Source organism: Salvelinus fontinalis, chromosome 10, assembly GCF_029448725.1.
Source record: "Salvelinus fontinalis isolate EN_2023a chromosome 10, ASM2944872v1, whole genome shotgun sequence".
In the NCBI taxonomy this organism is placed as follows: domain Eukaryota; kingdom Metazoa; phylum Chordata; class Actinopteri; order Salmoniformes; family Salmonidae; genus Salvelinus; species Salvelinus fontinalis.
This window is the reverse complement of record NC_074674.1, coordinates 11,302,083-11,316,840: the sequence shown is the minus strand read 5'-3', so window position 1 is coordinate 11,316,840 and position 14,758 is coordinate 11,302,083. Positions and strand designations below refer to the sequence as shown.

At 41.6% G+C, this 14,758-nt stretch overlaps 1 protein-coding gene across 6 annotated transcripts in view; it reads right to left on the bottom strand.

Annotated features, from left to right (window-relative positions):
* LOC129863609 (rap guanine nucleotide exchange factor 1-like) overlaps positions 1-14,758 on the bottom strand; it is a 122,475-nt gene that overhangs the window by 41,587 nt on the left and 66,130 nt on the right. For all 6 annotated transcript variants that reach the window (XM_055935713.1, XM_055935710.1, XM_055935711.1 and 3 more), the window contains exons 3-6: positions 4,186-4,364; positions 1,616-1,772; positions 1,077-1,165; positions 785-937 (exon numbers count right to left, since the gene is read on the bottom strand). In XM_055935713.1, the coding sequence (XP_055791688.1) occupies positions 785-937; positions 1,077-1,165; positions 1,616-1,772; positions 4,186-4,364 (578 nt within the window). The remainder of the gene's footprint in view (positions 1-784; positions 938-1,076; positions 1,166-1,615; positions 1,773-4,185; positions 4,365-14,758) is intronic.

The following is a 14,758-nucleotide window of genomic DNA, read 5'->3' as shown; positions in this document are numbered from 1 at the left end:
GTATGGAAACTTTATGGGATCTTTTGTTTAAGTTCATGAAACATGGGACTAACACTTTACATGTTGCTTTTATATTTTTGTTCAGTTTAAAAACATATTTGCCTACACTGAAGAACAAGTTGAGAAGTTCTAATGCTACAGGACCACAGAAGCAGTCGCTGACACAATGTGGTCTGCAGAACCGCTTCTGCTTTTTCTGACCGCAGACAGTCGAGAATGCAGGACCATGTCCGGTTCCTTCTTATAGACTGTGGGAAGGGGGGGGAACTTCTCTTTCTACATAAGACCGTGGCGGGGGAGGTTGCATGGGTCTACAGTAGGCCGATAGATGGCAATATCCATCCGGACGTTCAAAGCGGGGTGGAATGTTCCATAATGATGAAAAGTTTTTCATGAGTGAAAAAGTTGATCTACATGACCGCTTAAAGACGAACAGACCACTCTCACATGGGTGCATCTCAATAGTCTAAAGTAGCTTCCTCACCTTGTCTCCAGTGTTTTTTTTAAATATCTCAAAGCAAATTCAATTCATTGCAGATGAAGACAGGGGGGGATGAGAAGATGAAGCCCTATAAGATTATTTGAACATTTTGAATACGCCATAAATAAGACCCTGAGTTTCTTCTTACCACCTGACTTGACCAGGAAAACTGTGGGCCCTAGTGTTAAAACTTTAGGCCCTAAAAGCAAAAGGCCCAAAGATTCGGTCTGGTGGGACCTGCTGCATACTATTGATAAGACACTGTTGATTATATCTAAAGATGGCCCTCCCAGTGTTCCTAACCTGAGCGCATCCATCTTCAGGCCTGGGAGGGGGGGTTTGGGCGGGGCTATATCCTCCTCTGCCATGTCCGTCATAGCCTCGGTGGGCGGGACAGTGGGCGTGGTCTTACTCAGGATCTCCCGCTCCCGTTCCGTCAGGGGCAACTCGGATGTGCTGGAGACATAACAGGAGAATGTGTCAGTGTGTGTGTGTGTGTGTGTGTGTGTGTGTGTGTGTGTGTGTGTGTGTGTGTGAGAGAAATGGTCAAGTCTGGTGTGTGTAGGGGTGTTTGTGTGCGCGCATGTCCACTTACCTCTCCGGTGTGGCAATAGGTGGTGGTGGTTTGTTGAGAGTGGTGGGCGAGGGTTGCTCCTGTTTCTCTATGGTGAGTTTGACCAGTTCCTTTAAGAAAAGCACACAACTCCAGTCAACAACTATTGATATTTATTTAAATGTACATTACACACTACAACTACTGTTATAAGTGGTGTCAATTTATTGTAAGGGACAGAGGTTAAACTAGTGTCCAATACACTATCATATTGAATGACTTGTTAAAGAATTTGACCAGGTTTCACGTGGGAAAGAGGTCTTCTGACCTCAATGGGACTACCTGGTTAAACAAAAATATATTTGAGATGCACTTGATTCAGCTTGGCATTTGTACTTTTTGGGACTTAAACAATGGTTCCATTGTACCAGGCAAACTAAATCAACTACAGCTTAAGTATTTGAAAGTAGGCATATTTGACAAATGTATTCAACCTAGGGAGAAACAGGGAATATGACCCTCTGTGAGCCCCAGAGAGCTGAAAACTATCGTTTCACATTCCCACGACCGTCTCTTCTCACCTTGACCCCGTCTAGCACAGCCTTGATAACGGTGGTGACCGCGACCACGTTGTCCTTGTCTTCCAGGTCGATGTCATCCAGCATGACCTGGTCGGACCAGCGGATCAGGTTGGCCAGGCTCTGGTACACACGGTTGTGACACGACGACACCGCCGAACTAAGGAGAGGGAAGGGGGAGGTCACGAGTGATAGGTGGGATGGGGGGTGGGAGGGAGTAGATTGCCATAGATTGAGAACACAGACAACTAGACTAAAGGACTACTAGGGTATCTTTTCACCAGCTCTGAGGCAGGCATATGTATCCACACATGGGGTTAACTCAATATTTCCCCTGTGGTGGTACTACATGCAGAATGTGTTTGTGTGCTGGAGGGATTTGTCTGGTTGGTAACTACAGTATAGTGCCTGTGCTGAATTGAGCATTGAGAAACAGTAGGGTGTGGTGAAGGTTCAGACCAGTCCCAACACGCTGCAGCTGATTCACAACTCTGGAATATCCCTCCACTGCCTCTACAGGAATCAGCTCATAGAAATATTATCTATAGAACGAGCCTCCCCATGAGTTTACTAGTCAAATTGTCAGGGTTAGAGGTTCCAAGCCCCGTCTATAGATTATATTTCTATGGCACAGCTACATTTGGGCTGGGGGCTGTATGGGCAAAGTGGAGCCAAAGACTAGGGCTAAGGCTAGTAGCCAGGATGAACTAACTATACAGGCAAGAGGAGAGTCAAGCAAATGACTCAGCAATAACAACTGGGGCTGTATTCATAAGCATCTCAATCAGTTTTTTGCTTTTAAATCACAATAATAAAGATTACATGGACAGTGGGAACTTGATCCTAGATATGACTCTTTATGAAAATGGGCACTGGACCCAGGTTCTTCCAGAAGCAGAGGTGTAGGACTCGAGTCCCCGAGGCTGGGGCGTGATCGGTGATCTAGATCTGTATGGTTATTACGATAGGCCTGTTAACCTGGGGATTGTGAGTTTGACCTCTAGGGGCCTGAGAAGTAATATCAGGTTTGGGGTCTGCGGCTGGAATGGCACAAGGAGGCTGATGTGTGTGTGAGTTGAGGAGGTCAGACCCCCAGAGACCCATTCCTCAACCACTGTAAGCACTTTGTCACTCAGCACTAAAAACAGGGTCCGGATACAAAACCTGTCACATCTGACCCCCTTCAACAATGACTGATGGTGCCGTGCTAGCAGTACGCAAGTTCTGGCAAGCACAGCCATTCCAGAGGAGAGAACTCCAAGTCTCTCTTTCAGGACTTTACAAAGACAGACTGTTCTATAAAATATACTGTTAAGTGAAGGATTTGTTGTGGGCTGTATTCATTTGGCAGCAAACAGAAGAAAATGGACTGAAACAGGACTACCTGAACTTTGTTTTCTGTTACAAAACATTTTGTTACGGTGTGCACTAATGAATGCGACCCAGTTCTCTTTCTAACCAGCTGTAGGTGTTCTAAACAGCTACGGTCGATTACATTTCCCCCCATTCTTTTCCACCACAGCGAGTCACATTCCAGATGAGGAGATTAATAGGGACAACATGAACATGATGGTATGAAATACCTGACCGGGTCAAGATGTACACTGAATAGTCCAGGAAGGTTATTATGCCTCACTATTAGGCTTGGGCAATATACCATACACCACGGTATCTATACATACCTTTGGTATGATTTTCAATACTGGGGTGCATACTATGCCACTGTTTAGCTATATCTAAGATGTGCCAAATCAATTATATCCAGCTCAGGGCTCCAGCTATGTATTTGGTTTGCCATCTTGCTAGACGGCAAGATCAAGCTTCTTGCTTACAGCAGAGACAATCAATCCCCTCCTGGAATCAATCCCCGAAATTGTTTTGTGTGCCCAAATGCATTTGTATTTTTTAAAGAAATAGCGCCACTTGTATGCACTTCCTGAAATACCATATGCCCCGGTATGGTACACATATATGTCAAGTGTAGATCCTGATCATTTTGCAACATCCGTACCTTTTTTTTTTTATAGAGAAATGTTTACAACAGGACACGACACATTACTTCTAGCAGCCACAAGCAGCTAGCTAGCAGTTAGCGATCACACCATTGGATTTGTGCCACAAATGCTAAACATGTTGCATTTCAAACAGTGGCCAGGTAAACAAAACCAAAGCATGGATCGCTGTCATACCTTGTCCATAGACTCCTTTACAGGGTAAGGAAACCAATAGATAAAGTGATATCTCATCCAAATCACAAAATTAAGTTACATCTTGGGGCCACCATTTGTTTATGTTATTTTGTGGCAAATCTGCAAGAATGCTTTGTGATGTAGCAAAGCCCATATCACTAAGTTGCAACATGCCTAGGCTACAATATGAGAAATGACAGACTAAGATGCCACTAACCTATCCTAAATACTCACCTAAGCCCATCTACTTTTACCTGCATACGAATTTGCATGCTAGCCCCCTATGACATTGAAAACACGTTGAAAATGCATATTTTTGATTGAAAAGACATTTTAAACATCTTGTGCTCACTATAAGCCCTTCTACATTCTCAGCCCACATACCTGTGTGTTATGCGGGCCTCCACCTGCACCAGGGGTAGAATGGCCTCCAGGACTTTGCTGGCCGAGCCAGGCAACATCTCCAGCACCTTCTTCTCCACCATAATCTTGTCAACTATGGTCTTGAAGTAGCGCAGAGCGCTCACCACCTCTTTCTCCTGCTCCTCCAGCCGACTCACCTTCTACAGAACAGAATGAATGAAAATCATGGTCAGCTTAGAGGAAATCGGAGTCGTTTTCAGTAGGCAACAAAAGGATGGAAACAGTGAATCGGGGAGGTACTATTTGAACCTGTTGTCATTTTCTATCGCAATAATCTATTGCCATTGGCGTCGACTAATAGGGATCCTAATAAATCTAATCAAATAATGAACACAATGAAACATGGTAACTTGGAGGAAGCCATATTCCCATGATATAATAATTGATGGATGGAAAAAATTAGCATTTTCAAAGGAAGCTTAATCCAGCCCTTAAAGCAGGGTTGTCGAAACTAATTTTTCCCATTGCTTGTGGAATGTAATGCTCCCTGACTGTCTAGTGATTATTAGCGAGCTGCACAGCCATTAAACTGTATGAATATAAGTCCATTATAATTTCTACACAGTTTTCATTTGGTTTTACTCAAACCACCCGCGGGCCGGATTGGGCAGTAAGTCTGTCACTCCAGCCTTAAAGGGATGGTTCGGGATTTTGGCAATAAAGCCCTTTCTCTACTTCCCTGGAGTCGGATGAACTCATGGATACCATTTTTATGTACCTGTGTCCAGTATTAAGGAAATTTTAGGTAGTTTCGCAAGCCCCTGCTAACTAGCATTAGCGCAATGACTGGAATTCTACAGGCACAGCTAGCATGCTAGGTCATTGCGTTAACGCTGTTATCAATTGCGCTAACGCAAGTTAGCAAATTTCTTCAAACTGAACACAGACATAAAAATGCTATCCATGAGTTCATCTGACTCTTGGGAAGTAGAGAAAGGGCGTTATTGCCAAAATCCCAATCTCTCTCTTTAAAATGACAGCACACATTTTGACAAAAACAATACGAAATGTAGCATTGTCCAAAGAGACAGATTCCACACATACACAGTGGTTCCGCCTTTAATAGTTGTGTCATACTGCGGACACTGCGTGCTGCAGCATTCTGTGGCACGTCATTTAATTCTCTGCCATTTCTTATGTTACTGCAAGTTATTTCTAGTTTGACCACCAGAGGGCATCTTTGAGAAGCATTTGATGGCATTACCAGAGAATTTAAAACCTTTTTTGTAATAACATAGTATATGGGATTGATGTGAAGAAATTTGGCTTAATTAATGTGATTAATATTATGGTGTTTCCATTCAGAGAAAAACGAAACCCTCGGGGTTTCCGTTAGGACGGAATGGAAAATATCCCGCTGTACAACGTGATGATTGGGAGTAGGCTACAGGATTGGAGATTCTAAATTGTTTGCCTTCATTTGACAACTTTGTTCCAATATTTCTGTTAATCAGTGATATTTATTCCCATACATTCATTATGGATCAATAACTAAATCAACATCTGCATTTTTCACCCTGCCAGCTCCTATTAGTTCTATTGAGCACCGTGGCACCAACTCGCCTTCCGAATGTTCTATTCCCAGCATATCGTTCAACGTCACAACGCCTGCTTCGCTATTGTTGGCAATGAGACCTGCTCACATTGTTTTATAGTTAAAATGTAAACAAAAATAAATATTGGAACTGTGGTCTTCCCATTGTTGCCTATGTGGGAAATATAGGCATGTCTGTCTATTTGGCCAAATATCTTGCAATGTGTATATTTAGATTTATTTCAAGTCGGACTCGATTTTAAATCATGAGAATCTCCTCTTTCAATTTATGTAAGCCTGGGCAGCTAGCTCGGTTGTCATCAAATGCTAGCCCCAAAAAACTTTTTGCCCTTGGAACACTGAGCTCCCCGCATTGTTTTCCTATGGAGGCATGCCGGTCTATTTCGCCAAATATCTCACTGTTTATATTTCGTTTTTTTTTCGAGTCGGGTGTAACCGGTGTGAAATGGCTAGCTAGTTAGCGGGGTGCGCGCTTATAGCGGTTCAAATCGGTGACGTCACTCGCTCCGAGACCTTGAAGTAGTTGTTCCCTTGCTCTGCAAGGTCTGCAGCTTTTGTGGAGCGATGGGTAACGATTCTTCGAGGATGGCTGTGTTATGTGTGCAGAGGGTACCTGGTTCGAGCCCAGGTAGGTGCTAGGAATGGAAACAAAACTGTTACATGGGCACCATTTTAAAATCAGGAGAATCTCCTCTTTGACATTTATGTAAGTCTGGGCAGCGAGCTCGTTTGTTATCGATCGCTAGACCAGAAATAGTCAGGTTATATTTTTCCCCTACTTTTTTATTACGCAGACATAAGCAACGTTGACACCATCGAGGTGCGAATGTTTACTTTCTACACAAGTTTTTTTCTTCCAATTTCGTCCGACAAACAGATTCTAGTGGTAAAATAAAAAGGGATACATTTTTAATGGAATTCTAAGCATCACTCCAGTCAAAACAGGCACTGCGAACATTCAATTCCATTAATTTGCTATGGGCTCGTGCTAGTGTTCCAGTTTAGCCAACGTTCTTAAGCCGTTTTTCAGCCTTGGGTGAATTTTGACTCGTTCTATTGTCGTAAGGACAGCGTAGCTAACAAATTGTAAGCCAACATAACGTGTAAGGTAACTTATTTGAAAAGTCATTCCTTTATTACATTGAGTAGCAAGCTACTCCTTGGTCGTAGCAAGCTGCCTAGGGTAGCCTAGTGGTTAGAACGTTGGACTAGTAAACAAAAGTTCAAATCCCAGAGCTGACAAGGTACAAATCTGTCGTTCTGCCCATGAACAGGCAGGTAAACCCACTGTTCCTAGGCCGTCATTGAAAATAAGAATTTGTCCTTAACTGACTTGCCTTGTTAAATAAAGGTAAAAAAGGGCAAATCTGGTCTGTGATAGGACCTAGTTTGGCTATTAGACTATTCTTTAGTAAAGGTTGAATAGTCTATTGTTCAGCTATTAGCCCCCCTCCCCAACCTGCAACAAATCGCTGTTCCCATCTCATTCCTTTCCCCCTTTCCACGCATCATCATTCTGCTCCTGAGTGGCTCGCTTGTGAGTGTGCTGGCAGGATTTGGCAACATTTTCGGTTGTGCGTCAAGAATTCTGCATACAGTAGCAGGTTTGTATGAAGGTGTAGTTATTCACATGAAAATTGTTATATGCTATGGGGTACATTTGTGTCGAGAGCAAAACCTTTTTCATTTTCAAATAAAAAATAATTGTTCTTAAAGCAACTTTTTTCCGACACAAAGGAAGTCAAAGCGGACACCTCCGAAGAAGGACTGTGTGATGATGGCATCTCAGGTAAGCAGCACTGGGCTGTATTGACGTATCCTAAAAATGACATCTGCTGCTTTAGATTGAACGGTCATATCTCAGTTATTGTTTTCATATCTATAAAAAAAATAAGCTGTTTTCTTTACTTTCAGAGAGCTAGCTGATCAAGGGGTCGAAAATGTAGATATTGCTAGATGTTCAATGTCTAAGGAACAGGCCGTGGAAGCTTTACTGTGGAAAAAGTGTCCATAACCAGAGGTAATTAAACTGTTCTGTGTTATTATTCTCCATCTCTGCCTGTCTTGTACATGGAACCTGTCTCACATGCATTAATTTAAAAAAAACTTAAGATGTAAGCTGCTAATTTTCAGATTTACACCACATAAACACAGCCATTACAGTATCTTCTATTGACATTATCTTCTATTGTTTGTCCTCATGTGTCTGTTTTTCAGCATAAAGTACTCTGTAAACACAGTGTGGACACCAGGTGAGACCACACGCACACAATAAGACTCTCTTCTTCACTTTCATCCCTCTCCCGAAATCCTCTAGGTTATATCAGCTGGTTTGGTGAACCCCCTCCCGCATCTGATCTGGCTGACACAGAGGGCACAGCATGATCATAGGTGAGAGGTCACTTGGTCAGGTTAACAGGAAGTATTATTGAAGAGATGCTTTACATTGAAATAATAATAAATTAGAATTAAAAAAAAACATGGCATAATTATGCTCTCTATCCATCTGTCACTCGTCTGCAGGTATGTTTTTATGTGAGAGAGGAAGCCAGTCCCGTCATCGCCACCTCACCCGCACAGCCTTGGGCCCCCAGTTGGCCCGAAGGTTAGGAGACACCGAAAACGTGATGAACTGAGAGAATATTAGGGTAGCACTGTAATTCAAGAATCATATGCTGTCTGCCGCTGTTCTTACCTCTTTCCCTTTCCGTCTTTTACAACTCTCTCCCTACCTCGTTTTATAAAGCACACCATATGTGCATTGTACAGATTGAACTTGTATTTATAATACAATATTACAGTGATCATAATTATAATGCATTTATAATACCTGGATAATGAACTTATTTCAATAAAAGCGTTTCACATTCTCCACTGGTTGAAATTAAGTATCTCATTGAAATACTATCCTGTGTCCTCAGATCAATGAGGACGAAGGGAGTTAGATATGCATCGTTTTCCCCCCTGTATATATGAATTACAAATCATGTTTCTAGTCCATTGCATAGTTACAATGTGTAATCATTGATGTCCCAGGAGCAGGAGTGGTTAAACACTGTTGAAGTGTATAATTGTAATACATACATGCAGACACAGCATCATTCAAATATGGAGTTTGACATGACTGAAAAAGAATGTCTCAGATTCATACCTGAACCGCACCTTTATTTGCCAAGGAAGAGTACATGATGATCAGTGAATATATTCAAATATACAGGCTACAATGTGGGAATCTCATGCGTGGTAATAACTACAGTGCATGTGTAATTAAGGACTTGCATCCTTGGCACAATAAAGCTATTATATTTTACTCTATCCATATGTAACATTATAGCTTCCGTCCCTCTCCTCGCCCCTACCTAGGCTCGAACCAGGGACCCTCTGCACACATAGACAACAGCCACCCTCAAAGCATCATTACCCATCGCTCCACAAAAGCCGCAGCCCTTGCAGAGCAAGGGGAACAACTACTTCAAGGTCTCAGAGCGAGTGCCGTCACCGATTGAAACGCTATTAGAGCGCACCCCGCTAACCATTTCACATCGGTTACATCACCCCCCTTTTGACCTTTTCCGCAGCAAACAGTGATCTGGGTCAACAGCATCAATGTAACAGCTTTGTTTCCGTCCCTCTCCTCGCCCCTACCCGGGTTCAAACCAGGGACCCTCTGCACACATAGACAACAGCCGCCCTCGAAGCATCGTTACCCATCGCTCCACAAAAGCTGCAGCCCTTGCAGAGCAAGGGGAACAACTACTTCAAGGTCTCGGAGCGAGTGACGTCACCGATTTGAACCGCTATTAGCGCGCGCCCCGCTAACTAGCTAACCATTTCACACCGGTTACACATAGGCTTCATTAATGCCATTCAGACTTTAAGTTGATACAACAACTATGATAGCTGAGGTTTACAGATTGGTATTAATATTAGTTCAGAACCTAACATTTTAGGGTCCATACACAGATCGGCTACATACTGTAGCTAGCTACACATCCATAGGCATACAGTTATTTTCATCCTCCAATACACAATAAGCAAGTTAATCGTTAGCTATGTTACTTAAGCTGCATTGCAAGACAAGCTTACACAATTGTACATTCAATTTGCAGTAAATGCTTTAGCTAGCTAGATTCTTTACATCCACTGTTCCACAAGACGACAGCCTGGTTTGCTGGTATTCTCAGGAGTCCCTAAAACATTAAACACGAATTACAAATTCATTCTCCATTAGCTAGATGGCTAGCTGGCTAATGTTAGCTAGTCAGAAAACTTGCTAAATGGCGATTTTCGTAAATTAACTTTATGACAAAAAAATATGCACAATCGTTTGTCTCGACATTAACATATTCCTCTCAATTGTAAATGTTTCGATTGACTCATTATGACGTTATAACAACTTACATTTGGTTCCACCGTAATGTTTTGTCAGCAATCTTTGTTGAAGAACACCAGCAGGCACGGGTGGCTGGCGTCAAAATTCGTCCTATGATTGGTCATTGGGAACCAAATGCATAATGAGTGCTCTAACTCCCCCTTGTGGTGGTCTGGAGTAATGAAGCCGTGACGCTGGGTACCTCTAAGTCCCGCGGTGCAAGCTCGCAACTTTGACACAAATACCCTAACTAGGTTTAGGCAATGTCAACATTTGATCTATCTATCTATTTATGTACCCATAAAACATTGTGATACACGATGCTATCGTCCCTATTGGCCTATTTTTAAAACTTTTATTTTGATTTTTTAGATAAAATCAGCGAAAACAGTAGGGATATAGCGCAAAATCAAATGCAACTGGACGAATCATGACAAAAGATAATGTTGAAAGCCTGGGCAGAGGTTAAGTGCAGGCAATGGCAAATCTTTTCAAATATTCCTTTCTGGTGGAAGAGCAGAACAGGTTTGTGTGTCTGTGTGGCGTGATGGAGCGGTGACTGATGAGGAACAGGCAGGTTTATCGTAATGAGCTAGGTTATAGGCCTACATCATGGGCTGGATAGAGGCAGTCTTCAGAACTGGATAATTGCTTTGTTTGCCACATAAAAATAATAGAAAAATTAAATGTTTGTTCTATCCCTCAAAGATGTGATTGAGAATAGCCTAGGCTTAGCTATAAACGTTTACTCTTGAAAGCCATCAAATACTTTAGGACAACACCTTCAGCTAGAATATTTGGGAAATAAGCTACTTTTCATAACTTCATTACTAATTAGTAATCTTATTTCAATCAAGTACAAGAGAGGAGCAAAAACCCCCAGACACTTGCCATCTGTGGAATTAGTTTTTGACACATCTTAAAGTTTTTATGATAATGTATTTAAACCCTGGATTGCGGATGCTATGTATTGGACAGTGACAGGCTTTGAAGAGACCGGTTCACCATATTGGCACTCCCCAGAAGAAGTAGTCCTCCATAGTAATGTATGGAATGCTACAGTTTTTCAATTAGAATGTTTCAAGGACAAAATTACATGTATACAAGTCTTTTTTTGTTGTAGTGGGGACAGTAATATAAGAATGTTCAAAAAAATTATACCTTAAGGAATTTATTTTATTTGTTATGAATGGGGCGGCAGGTAGCCTAGTGGTTAGAGCATTGGGCCAGTAACCGAAAGGTTGCTAGATCGAATCCCCGAGCTGACAAGGCCGTCATTGTAAATAAGAATTTGTTCTTAACGGACTTCTCTTGTTTAATAAAGGTTAAAAAAATAATCTTAAAATAATTTTTATGTTTAGCTCAAATAACATTACTTAAAAGTGTGCGTTAAGGTGTCTGTAATAGAATAAACAAAAAAACAAATGTAAACATTAATAAATGCATTTCTATAGTTTCCTAAATAAAATAAAAATTACAATGGTGGGAGAGTGCCAAGATGGAGACCCGGTGGCTTTAAAACAGCACCCTGTCAGTCAACTATAAATCATTGATTATTGGCCATTTGGTTTTCAACCTCGCAAGGAGGGATTTTCCTTGTTCTCTCTTATTACTAGGGACTGCACATTGTTTATAATGAGGGATACCTGGAGAAAATTGGACCTTGGAAATAAAAATGGATGGCCCTCCCTTCAGTAAAAATAAAAGTTTTCCTGAACCGCCCTGAACGCTTGAAAAAAAATGACCCTCCCCTAAACCCAAAATAATATTTAAAACAATGTGGATAGCAGAGGACATGCTTAAGCTTTTTGTGCTAATTGAACATTTCTGGGATGTTTAATTTCAGCTTATGAAACATGGGACCAACATGTTGCATGTATTTTTTTGTTCGGTGTAGTTGATTTCCTACTAAGTACATTTTTGAGGGGAATATTGTTGAATTCCGTTTTAATCTCTGGATTCCGTGATTCCGTCCGTATACCCCGCAAAGCAGATTTTATAGGGCCCTACATTCATTGTTTGATGGTGAGAAACCCTGCATAAAACGATGAAGTGCGACCTTCAGTCATATTCATGGCCTATCGAATGGCGAGAAGGGAATAGGCTTTTTTAAACAGCTAAACACAAGAATGTCATATATATAATATAAATATATTTATTTTTTCATTTCTTCTTAATAATTTTTTTGACCTTTATTTAACTTGGCAAGTCAGTTAAGAACAAACTCTTATTTACAATGACGACCTACCCCGGCAAACCCGGACGATGCTGGGCCAATTGTGCGCTCTGTCAATTCTCCACTCTGTCTGGCTTTACATTCCTCTCTTGCGTTCCTGTAGGCTATATAATATATTTATTGAAATAGGAACAGGCAAATTACTCAGAATGTCACTTGCTCCCCTGCTGTGCGCTGCAAGACTCAGCTATTTTATGCGCATCGCCAGTCAACCTCAAGTAGGCTAAACAATTGTCTGTCACATCACAATGTCGTCACCATCAACGATTGCAGTCAATCATCGTTGATAGACGATGCTATCGTAATATCACCCAACCCTAAATCAAACCCACAACTCCAGTGTTACACCATCCACCATGAGAATCCCTATCTAATATGGCACTAAGCCATATACAACACTGTTGGGGAAGTCAAGTCACTATCCTAATAGCCTTGGGAATGAGTGTTCGTTTATGAAACTGGCCAGCTTCAGCTCCATTCATGTCTGTATGGGTGTCTCCACCAAACGGCACCCTATCCCCTATATAGTGCACTAGTTTTGACCAGGGCTTTATGGGTAATAGTGCACTATATAGGGTATTGGGTGCCATTTGGGAAGCAGCCTGGGTCTCACGCTTTGAGGCAGGCACCAACACCCCCAGCCAGCCCAGCAACACAGAGAACCCACGGGAACCTCTCACACACAATATGGCAGAGCAATTGAAAGGCACTGGATGGAAAACAACACACACACACACAGGTAAACAAGAGCATGGGATAGGTGGGAGAGCTTGGTTTCCCACGACATGCGAGTACACACACTAGCACCCCTCCCACTAGAGCTGGAACGATAAACCGAAAATGAAAGACTCCGACATTGCCCTCCTCTTACCACAATGTCCCCTTCCCGAAGCCATTGGTAATTTCGGTGATTAGGCTACACAATGTTTCTGATGATTATTTGGTTATAAAATAATTATTTGGTCAACAGTAACGTGCGTGAACCTGTGTGAAGGGAGAGATGCATTCTGATAAGCGCAAGCATACCGTGCTTTCAGAAAGTATTCACACCTTGACTTTTTCCAAATATTGTTGTGTTACAGCCTGAATTTAAAAATGATTACAATTTTTTTTTTTTTTTCCCATGTCACTGGCCTACACACAATACCCCATGATGTCAAAGTGGAATTATGTTTTTCAGAAGTTTTACAAATTCTCAAATGTCTTAAGTCAATAAGTATTCAACCCCTTTGTTATGACAAGCCAAGTTCAGAAGAAAACATTTGCTTAACACGTAACATAATGAGTTGCATTGACTGTGCAATAATAGTGTTTAACATGATTTTTGAATGACTACCTCATCTCTGTACTCCACACATGCAATTATCTGTAGGGACGCTCAGTCGAGCAGTGAATTTCATACACAGATTAACCACAAAGACCAGGGAGGCTTTCCAATGCCTCACAAACAAGGGCACCTATTGGTAGATGGGTAAACATACAAAACGCAGACATTGAATATCTCTTTGAGCAGGGTGAAGTCATTAATTACACTATGGATGGTGTATCAATACACCCAGTCACTACAAAGATGCAGGCGTCCTTCCTAACTCAGTTTCCCGAGAGGAACGAAACGGCTCAGGGATTTCACCATTAGGTCAATGGTGACTTTAAAACAGTTAGAGTTTTAATAGCTGTGACAGGAGAAAACTGAGGATGGTTCAAAAACATTGTAATTACGCCACAATACTAACCTAGTTGACAGAGTGGAAAGAAGGAAGCCTGTACAGAAAAAAAATATTTCAAAACATATATCTTGTTTGTAACAAGGCACTAAAGCAAAAAAGTGGCAAAGCAATTCACTTTTGTTCCTGAATAAAAAGTGTTATGTCTGTGGCAAATCTAATACAACACATTACTGAGTAACACACTCCATATTTTCAAGCATAGTGGTGGCAGAATCATGTTATGGGTAGGCTTGTAATTGTTAAGGACTGGGGAGTTTTTCCGGATAAAAAAATACACGGAATTGAGAACATTACAGGAAAAATCCTACAGGAAAACCTGGTTCAGTCTGCTTTCCAGCAGATACTGGGAGATCAATTCACCTTTCAGCAGGCCAAGAAGACAGTGAATGTTCCTGAGTGGCCGAGTTACAGTTTTGACCTAAATCCAATTGAAAATCTATGGCAAGACCTGAAAATGGTTGTCTAGCAATGATCAACAACCAATTTGAAAGAGCTTAAGGAATTCTGAAAGAATAATGGGCAAATGTTGCAAAATCCAGGTGTGGAAAGCTCTTTGAGACTTACCCAGAAAGACTCACAGTTGTAATCGCTGCAAAAGGTGTTTCTACAAAAGTATTGACTCAGGGGTGTGAATACTTATGTAA